Source organism: Vitis riparia, chromosome 7 (assembly GCF_004353265.1).
Source record: "Vitis riparia cultivar Riparia Gloire de Montpellier isolate 1030 chromosome 7, EGFV_Vit.rip_1.0, whole genome shotgun sequence".
Classification (NCBI taxonomy): Eukaryota; Viridiplantae; Streptophyta; class Magnoliopsida; order Vitales; family Vitaceae; genus Vitis; species Vitis riparia.
Window position 1 is genome coordinate 29,862,957 of NC_048437.1, and position 10,082 is coordinate 29,873,038.

A 10,082-nucleotide genomic window follows, 5' to 3' on the forward strand; every position below is an offset into this window, starting at 1 on the left:
TTATTAATTCTTTATATTTTAAATTTAGTATTTAGTTATAATACCAAAAAATATGATGAATTAAATCTTATTATATGTGCATTTGAACTTATTATTATTTTATACTTTATTGTTGTTGTTTTGTACCGCAATTTTATTATTTGTAAGCTTGATCAAAATTTGAGCGTAGATTTTCTCATATAAAATTCTATGGTTACTTTCTTCCTAAATTAAATTTTTTCTCAAATTTAAACATAAGCCCATAATTGGGTTACCCTATACATTTTCCTCCTAATAAAAACCAGCTTTTTTAATTGATTTTCCAGTACTCTCTTTAAGACCAGATAACCATATTGCATGTTGCTTATTTCTCCAGCAAATGCGAGCATGCATGCAACGTTTCCCTCAACTTTCACATACGCGCTTCTCTTTTCGTCTTCATCCTCTCACAAACCCTAACAAGCTTCCTCGAATTCATGGTAACACCATCGCAACTGTCGAAGATCCATCTGCGGCGAGCCGATTAGACTGCACCAATGTCTTTGTATGGAACACCATGATCAGGAAACAGGCAGAAAACGGCCTCATTACTAGAGATCCACCTCTTTTGTATTACATACAAGGGCTTCGTGCGGGTCTGAGACCCAATGGGCACACCTTCATGTACTTATTGAAGGCATTGGTTAGTGGGCAAGAGGTCAAGGAAGGAGAAGAGGTTCATGCGAGCGTTGTGAGAACTGGGTTTGCGTGTAGTGAGTTTGTTTCGGGCGCTTTGCTAGGGTTTTACGTGGCCTGCGGCCTTGTCTGTAAAGGGAGACAGGTGTTCGACGAAATGCGTCAACCAGGGTTGGTTTTGTGGACTCTGATTATTCGGGCTTATGTTTGCGTGACCCTTCCGGAGAAAGCGTTGGAGCTGTTCCGGACGATGAGGGAAGTTGGGTTGACGCCGGACATGGTTGCAATATCCACCGTTGTCTCAGCATGTGGCCTGTTGGGCGATTTGGGCGTTGCAAAGGCGATGCATTGCTTTATTGAGAAGAGTGGGATTGAGGTTGACGCATTTGTGAGTAGCACCCTTATCAGCACATATGGGGAGTGTGGAAGTTTGGATTACGCTTACCGATTTTTCCAGGAAACCCCCATGAAAAATATTGTGGTTTGGAACACTATGATACATCAATCCGTGGAGCACAACAACTTGGAGCTTGGGAAGCAGTTATTCCAATCGATGCCTGATAGAGATGTAGTGTCATGGAATTCAATGATCGGAGGATTTGCCCGTATAGGACAGTATCAGGAAGCATTGACATGGTTTCATGAGATGGAGTTTTCGGGTGTGAGTCCTAATACATTGACCCTGTTGAGCACTCTGTCTGCCTGTGCTAGCCATGGAGCTCTGGACACTGGTGCTTGGATTCATGCTCATGTCGACAAGAACGACATGAATCGAGATGGGTCACTGGACTCTAGCCTGATTGACATGTATTCCAAGTGTGGGGATATTGATAAGGCAGTCCAAATATTTGAGGAGTCTACCAGAAGAGATCTCTTCACATGGACGTCGATCATATGCGGACTGGCTATGCATGGACGTGGGGAGAAAGCTCTGCACTATTTCTCTAAGATGAAAGAAGCCCAGGTTCAACCAGATGATGTGACAATGGTCGGAGTCCTCAGTGCCTGTGCTCATGCCGGATTGTTAGATCAAGGGTGGTGGTATTTCCAGTCAATGGAAAAGGTTTTTGGGTTGGTTCCCAAGGTTGAGCACTATGGGTGTATGGTTGATCTTCTCGGCCGAATGGGTTGTTTAAAGGAGGCATATGATCTTATAATGGGAATGCCCAGGGAGGCCAATGAGATAATATGGGGTGCTTTCCTGAGTGCCTGCAGAGTCCACAACAATGTTGAACTGGGGGAGGTTGCAGCCAGAAGGTTGCTTGGGCTTGACCCCCGTGATCCTTGGGCCCGAGTCATGCTGTCTAACATGTATGCAGAAGAAGCTAAATGGGATCGGTCTATGGGACTGAGGAAAGAAATTAAAAAGAAGGGGTTGAAGAAATCTCCTGGCTGTAGCTCAATTGAGGTAAATGGTAGTGTTCATGGGTTTCTTGTAGGAGACAATTCACATCCCTGTTACACCGAGATAAACTCTATGCTAGAAAAGATTGAAAAGCTTATGAGGTTGTGATGACATTGAGCTAACAACAAAAAATATTTTTGTATTCAATCCCATGTAAGTTGATGTTGACAATGAGAGATACAACATTATTTGATCCCACAAAATTCTCAGTCAAGTGAAGATTTAATATCCCACATAACTATTCTCAAAGAAGCGCAGACTTCAGGGATTTGGTGAAAGTTTCTAGTTCCTTCAACCCTTCCTCGGGAGATTTGGCTTCCCCCAGCAGTTTCACCATGGCACTACCAACTATCACACCATCAGCTCCCCATGCCACCACCTGAAAGAAATGTGATCAAAATTGGGCAACAAGTTACATGCACAAAGGAATCTGACTTTGGAAGAAACATCAGAAACAATCCATAGTCATTAGAAGACTAACCTGTTTCACATGCTCGGGTTTTGATATGCCAAAGCCAACTGCCACTGGCTTAGATGTTGCCTGTAAGAAACAAAGGTTAAGTAAGAAGTGTATGTGATGCAATTCGCCTACTCACTGAGCTAGAGCCTTCAGTTAAAGTCACAAGACCTGATTACATAATCAAATCTCAAAATCATGGTTGGGATGGTTACCTATTTACTTTCTAGAACCTAAACAAAATATGAGAATTTCATGCTTTTGGTGATAAAAGAGTACGAATGTAAGAGTCATCTTGGCTGTCTTGGACCTGATGAGCTGACACAGAGGCATGTGCTAGTAGTTGAAATTGAAACAGGAAGATGAATTCTCCAAGAAAGGATGAAGGAAAATTTCTGAATTTTCTACTTCCTTCCATATCTAGAGGTATTCAACATGTGTTTTGAAGTAATGCACCAAGCAACAACTTTATCATATATTTTTTCAAGGGTTAGTTTAGACTAAAACTGTGTACATATATTAGTTAAAATCCTAATCAATACTTCATGTTACACATGAGATCAGCACATCTTTCAATGGTGATGTCATGGGTCGGGTGAGATCTATTACATTCTATAGCATGAAAGATACTAATCCAGAAGATGAACCTGTTTGATTTCTTGTAGCAAAGTCTGAACTCGTGAACTGACAGAGGCGCGGGCACCAGTCACTCCAACTGAACTCACCTGTAAATTGTAATGCAGGACAGTGGTTAAATCTAATTTGCAGTAACGAAGTTCAACCAAATGAAAATAAAAATGCCCCTATTTCCTGTTGGTTATCCCCTTGACAACGTTTGATGCATGAGCAAATTATTGGCTACAGTTCCACCAACAACACACAAAAGAGGAAAGCCCTCACAATTTCAGTCCAAGAAACCCATGAACTTCTGCAGCAAAGGTTAGTGAACTCCACCATTACTTACCTCCCACCTCAAAGAATCCATGCATCCGTAAAATTGCGAATACATCCATAATTTGAAAGATATTCTATCAGACATGAAACTAGTCTCAGATTATGATCATCTAATTTTGTGTTGTTTTCTGTCAACAGATGGGCAAGCTGTTGCAACTTAATTCCTACTGCACATTTGCAACTCCATAAATATCATTCCCCACCATCATGCAATCAAAGGGAACATTCTTCTACATATCAAGAGAAGTAACTCCAGCAAAAGAAAAATGATGATAATCCTAACAAGATTCAAGCACATTTCCACCATGAAGCCGTTTACATTGGCACAGTAAATTTCCCTCTTTTCACAAGAACAAGCCATTTAATCCCTGACCCTTTTTGTCATATAAGAATCCCTTAGCCTTTTTATTCTAGCTGCCTCCTAAGATTTTAAGGCACCACATCTCAAATGTCATGGGTATGATCTGAATACAGAACTATGTTATTGTGAACAAAAAGCTCAGAAAGCACAAATCAACCAGTTAAACATGATCAATATTTATCCAACAGAGAAAAGGATCTTACTAGGTATACAAACCCTTCTGAAGCTGCAACAATTGCTTTCATCCGATCTGTTGGAGTAGTAGGTGTTGTGAGCAGTACCTTGAACACAAGAAATTAGATCTCATGAACAACTGTATATAAATCAAACAAAGTAAAAAAAAAAAAAAAAAAAAAGTGCAATGAATAAATATTTTCTAAACGAAAAATTGTAGTTGAGGCTAAAACATTTTTTATTTTTTTTATTTTTTATGAAAAACTACTTTTATTCCTCATCTCTCTTATGAAATCCCTACTTCAAACTATTTGTAAAATGATGGATGTGAAGCCAACTCAATAGGAATTTCCCACTACTGCCCCATTTTATGCAATCCTTTTAAAATAAAGGATCCATGGATGAGCAATTTCAAAGAAAGTTATACACATCATTTACTTCACAATACGATTCTCAACAGATATAGATATAGCTGATGTAGGACTGGCCTAAAATCCTTGGAGTGAAAAGATCGCTTTTCAAAGGAAGTGTTGAGATTTTGAAAGTTCTAAGAGAAAAGAAGAGGAAAGAAGCTTTTGAAAGATGAATTACAAGAGGAAATGGAGAAAGAAGACAAAAGAGAGAGATATCATCCAGGTAACTTCTATATGGACCAAACAGTGGATTTACCAAAATGAGTTAAACTAACTCCTTATACAAACAGTGCTAGTGAGTATATATATCAAAAATACTTATAAGGATTATAATCATTCAAATACAATGAGCCAAACATTCCATATTAATCCAGAAGCTTCACCATATAGAAAAGAAAATTTAAATAGGCAACACACCAATTCGATGTTATTCTTAATGGATTCCATTCTCAAGATTTCAGTCTCCTCTAGCGGAACATCTGGAACCACAAGCCCTGAAAAGAAGTGTGGACACCATAAGATGATAACATGCCAGAGTGGAGAAAGGAAAATGAAAAAGAGAAGTGCTTGACTTAAAATTTTCCAAAATTCCAAAAATAAATTGACATAGCTCATTTCTATTCATGCCAACAGGAGTTCCTTCTCAAAATGGTAAAACAAAAAACAGACAATTAATCTCATTTCTGTTATTCATTCCTCAGTTACTTGCCACAAAGGACATGATCATAAGTTATTATTTTCCTTCACTTATCCATTAAAAAAAAAAAGTTATTATTTTATTTCAGTTTGTATCCGCATATAAATATCCATATAGGCTCAACTTTGACAAGGTTAATTCCAAGCTCAGTGAAGAAATGAAGGCTTTATACAAGCCAAAAAGTTCATCCCAACCAGTAATATACGCTAAGACATGTTTCATTACATACAAAAACATTTTTGAAGTAGAAAACATGTAAGGCTTAATCAGTAAAATTGGGAGCTAGATCCTTTTATAGAGGTTTTTGTATCTAAATCCTTTTTACACATTAAATAGAAGGTATCCTTTACAAATATTGTTTTAAAGAACTACAATAGCAGCTGCAGCTGCATGGCACAGGCCCTTAGAGCGTAATGGCAAAAAGAAAATGGTTTCTCCAAGTAGTTGGCACACACTTTGGCCAAGTAAAGTTGTGTTCATGGCATTTACACATAGCATTTGGCTAAATAAAGCACCTTGCTTAACACTTCATAATTTTAGGATAATCATTGCATTAGTTAGTTTGCTAAAGACATCTATTACCAACGGTATAAGAACCGAGAAAAAATTCAACAAAGTTTGACTAATAATTACCATGCACTCCAACATCTTTTATGATGGTCATAAACTTCCCAATGCCACGCTTAAGTATTGGGTTGTAATATGAAAACAGTGCAACTGGGCAAGATAATTGAGGTACCACCTATTTCAAAAATTCAAAAGAAAAATGATGTTAGAATCTTATGGAGATCATTTCAACTAAAAATAAATGACCATTCTATAATTAGGTATGTGATTGAATGTGTGGATGCATGCATCTCCATTTCAGGAGAAGAAAAAATGGAAGGAGAAGAGTCAAGAAACTATCAACGTAGGGGATGAGACATGTATAGACTGATTGCCGATATATCACATCTGTCAAGTACTGGCACAATATGAAATGAATGAGATGTGTGCAGGTATAACCTATTTTCCAAAAATATGAAATGGATGAGATGTGTGTGGGTATAACCTATTTTCCAAAAACAAGAAGTGACATCCTTAATGAACAATAAATAAGCAACTTAACATTATAGCGAAGAAATATTAAATTAAATCAGGCTTGAGTAAGGCTCAAGTTGTCCAAACCTTGGTCCAAGCCCAACCCAAATTAAGTTTGGGTAACAAGAACTTAACTTAAGCTCAACCCAAGTATTAAAAATAATTGCTCAAAAACGCTAGAAGGTTGGATTGGGGTCAGGTTTTGTTGGGCCAACTCACTTAAGTTGTTCCACTAACTCAATAACTATATAAAAACATTATAATATAGGTCTGACCTGAAGAACTCTTTCCTAAAGCAATTCATATCAATAAAAATACTTCAAGTTTTGTTGCACCTATGTACATTTTTAAATAAAATGGGTATATGGCATAACATAATTATCCTACCTCCTTCAACATTGAAATGACCGCATTGAAATTGGTCCCCCTTGCCAATGAGCGTGTGGCAGCAGCCTGAAAATCAAAATTAGAAGATATATCAGTTACAAGATATATATAAATAGGAAATATGAGAAATATTTAATACATGTGAAATATCTAATATGCAAAAGCTACAACAGCCAAACTGTCAGACCTGGATAACTGGACCATCCGCTAAGGGATCAGAGTATGGTAGACCCAATTCAATGATGTCTGACCCGCAGGAATCAAGCACCTTCAACGCTTCAGCTGTAGTTGAAAGGTCAGGATCACCAGCAGTGATGTATGGGATAAGGGCCACCTTTGCATAAAAGAGATTCTTATCAGAACAGATTCATGAAATAAAAGCGTATCTTTACATCAACAGAGAGCCACACAGTCAAGCGATTAGTATTTCACCATTGAGTTTTGAAGAGAAGGTAAAAAAGTTTCAGGACAGCTATAGAATTTGAACAGGACTTCTCCAAAGGGTTTCAGTTTAGCTTCTTGGTATAACCCCTTCAGAATTTCATTGTCCAAGTTTGCTTTCTCATAAGTTCCAAAATACCAAGGCCATTTAAATTCAGCTATAGAGCAGAATATCAAAAGCAAAAAGTGAAACAAAACCGCTTAAGTTCCTATTAACACCTTAAGGCTGCATTTCGTTGCTCAGGGTAATTCCAATTCCTACACTGTATGGGTGTGCTTTTATATACCTTCAGATCTAGAATTGGATTACAGTTTTCAAGTGTGGTTGCTTTATTTAAAAGCAAATTTTCCACATTCTACATAATCCCAATTCCAAAATTTTGAGCAATCAGACAGAGCCCAACTGAATTTGTTGTTATGAACTGGCATCATTTTTGCCTCAAACAGCAATGTTCACAGCCACGAAATCTCAAGAGACCAGAAACAATCAGCATGACAAGAAATGGATTAAATTGTACCAAAGGGGAGATAGTTTGGGCTTTGCTATGAGATGAATAGCCTGTTCAAATGCCCAAACAATCCCAGTCCAAAATGTGACAAGCAATTTGGCCGGAATCAAATGCTCCATTATAGGTCACATGAGAACTCTGTATCTTAAGTGTGACCAATCATCCAATGGATCTGATGTTTCAGCTCATTACAGGCATCAATCTAATTCATAATCAGCTAAAAGAAGTACTAATCTGCCAAACAAATCACATGACCGAGTCCCCTCTGTACAACTTTGATCATCTAAAAGATTGAACATGTTAACAAATTGCATAATTATAAACCCTAATTTAATTTCATCAGAGCACCATAAAATCAGCTGCCACGACAACCCAATTCATATCCCATTAGATATCAATCAAGATCCACATGAAACAACAAACCAACCAGTAAGGTACCAAAAACCCACTTAAAACCAGACATTGTACAAAAATAATGGCAATGAAAATTAAGAAAATTGAAAATTTTTAATAAACCTCCGGTTGGAGGCCGAGAAAGCTGAGAAAAAGAAAATCTGAAGATCCTACATATACATAACTCCAACCGACCCAACACCTAGTTCACTCTCGTCCTAAGAGATTTCCTGGTTCCGAGGTCCCAAATATCAAAAATCAAAAAACCCAAAGCTCAGACTCCTCCATTCTTTTCCCCCATTTTCCTACCATCCAAACAAATCACAAACAGACACCCAGGAAAAAAAAATGCCCGAAACAGAAAGGAAAGACACAGGAATGAAAGACACATACTTGGCCCTGTTTTCTCAATTTGTCGAAGGTCTCAGAGAGCCCAACTGCTGGAACTGCGGTGACAGCCGCCATGGGCTTGAAGGCTTTGAAGGAAACAGAGAGCCTCGTAGAAGGAAACCCAAAACCAGAACCAAAGAGAAGATGGGCTTCGGATTTATTGAGACCCACAAAGGAGACTGAATTGAAAGCAGCAACAGCCATGATAATATGAACAGTGGCAAGAACCTGAACAACGGCTTGGGTGATGAAACATGAGGGTTTATGTACGGTGCTACACGGGGTTTTTCTGAATATAGAAATGACTACCTTTTGGTTTTACATGCGCATTTGTGGTAAGATCTATAGGGTTTTACTGGTCATCCATCCCAGCCGTCCAATCTCTGGTATCCAAATTCCGAATCTGATGTAACTGCGCATATGATCTTTTCATTTTTTTCTCCCTTTTATGCATCATTTCGAAGATTACTCTGGATTTTCTACTATCCAATCTGATTTTGTTTTTAGACATCTTTCTCACCTAGGATTTCTTTTACAAATATGCATGATACCGTCGTGGATGTAAATAATATGAAACAAAAAGGAAAGGAAAAAATTAAAACAAAGAAAATCTAAGATGGGTATAGAAATGGAAAAATAAAAATAAAAATTTAAAATCTTTTTTTATTTAAAAAGACTTTAGTTTTCATTTTTGGAAATTAATTAAAATTATTTGTATTAATAATCATTTTATCATAATTGATCATCAAATATTAATAAAAAAAAAAAGGAGAATATTAATTATAAAGGGAAAATAATCATTTATCAAATTTGAGGAATTCACAAAAATTAGACTTACTTTATTGTTCAACCCTCTCGAAAAATTTTAAAATAAATTTTAATTATTTTTAAAATAAAATTTTATTTTAAAATTCAAGTTTATTATATTTTTTATAAAGACATTGTGATCAAATTAGAATTTTCTGTCGAAGTATTTATATTATCTACAATCCCAAAATAATATGAATTATAAAACAAGTTAAATCATGTGAGGTTTCGAAAAGCATTAAGGTAAAAGAAAATTGATTTTATAATATTTAATTTTATAATATAAAATTTTAAATATATTTAAAATTAATTATATATTTATTTTTTTTTATAAATAATAAAAATAAAAATAAGTGAAATAAATTTAAAATAATATATAAAATAAATTATTGATTTTAAATTTATTCATATTTATTTTATTTTTCCTTTTCATTACTTTTCTTTAAAAAATTTAATATCGAAACATGACAAAAAAAAAAAGAATTTTTCATATTTGATTTATGTTGAAAAATACCAAATAAAATCAAATGTGATTAAATTAATTAGAAACATATGCAATTTGGAAATATTTCATTTTTATATAAACAAAATTAAATAAATAAAATAATTTAAAAATATGTAAAAATAATTTATCAATTTAAATATATTTTATTTTCCTTTATTTATTTATTTTAAAACAAGTTTTTAACTCTACTTCTTTTTCTTCAACTTTCCCCCAAAAATTATAAGAGCCAAACACTGAGGAGAGGGTTGTATTGGGCTTGGCTTGAACGTAAGCCTGGGCCAATCATTTTCTCACCCATCACCCATGAAGGCAGCAAGCACAAGAAGCAAACCGACGTCGTTTGGAACTTTGGAGTCACTGCAGGTAGAGTCGTAATTTCCTTGAAAATAAGGGCTCTTTGGATAGAGTACAACCTATATAAGGGGCACGACGGAAAGAACTGACTCCTGAGTCTC

General features: G+C 36.0%; 2 protein-coding genes across 2 annotated transcripts; one reads left to right on the forward strand and one right to left on the reverse strand.

The window, feature by feature from the left end:
• The first annotated feature begins 358 nt into the window (after window positions 1–358).
• Window positions 359–2,167, forward strand: LOC117918258 (pentatricopeptide repeat-containing protein At2g29760, chloroplastic-like). Its single transcript, XM_034834764.1, has one exon. The coding sequence runs from the start codon at window positions 359–361 to the stop codon at window positions 2,165–2,167; it is 1,809 nt and encodes a 602-aa protein (XP_034690655.1).
• An 11-nt stretch (window positions 2,168–2,178) lies between these two features.
• Window positions 2,179–8,690, reverse strand: LOC117919016 (tryptophan synthase alpha chain-like). The gene is made up of 9 exons (XM_034836026.1): window positions 8,319–8,690; window positions 6,770–6,916; window positions 6,583–6,648; window positions 5,749–5,857; window positions 4,836–4,912; window positions 4,035–4,112; window positions 3,164–3,241; window positions 2,541–2,600; window positions 2,179–2,438 (listed from the first exon to the last, which is right to left on the reverse strand). Exons 1-9 carry the CDS (start codon window positions 8,517–8,519, stop codon window positions 2,304–2,306), a joined length of 951 nt encoding a protein of 316 aa, XP_034691917.1. The 5' UTR covers window positions 8,520–8,690; the 3' UTR covers window positions 2,179–2,303.
• Between the last annotated feature and the right edge of the window lie 1,392 nt (window positions 8,691–10,082).

Excerpts from the sequence above, each read along its gene's own strand:
- LOC117918258 (XM_034834764.1), top strand. The coding sequence starts at position 359 with ATGCGAGCATGCATGCAACGTTTCCCTCAACTTTCACATACGCGCTTC.
- LOC117919016 (XM_034836026.1), bottom strand. The coding sequence starts at position 8,519 with ATGGCTGTTGCTGCTTTCAATTCAGTCTCCTTTGTGGGTCTCAATAAA. Across the intron at positions 6,917-8,318 it reads AATTGAGAAAACAGGGCCAA|GTGGCCCTTATCCCATACAT; the intron begins GTATGTGTCTTT and ends TTTTATGCAAAG. Across the intron at positions 3,242-4,034 it reads CAGAAGGGTTTGTATACCTA|GTGAGTTCAGTTGGAGTGAC; the intron begins GTAAGATCCTTT and ends TACAATTTACAG.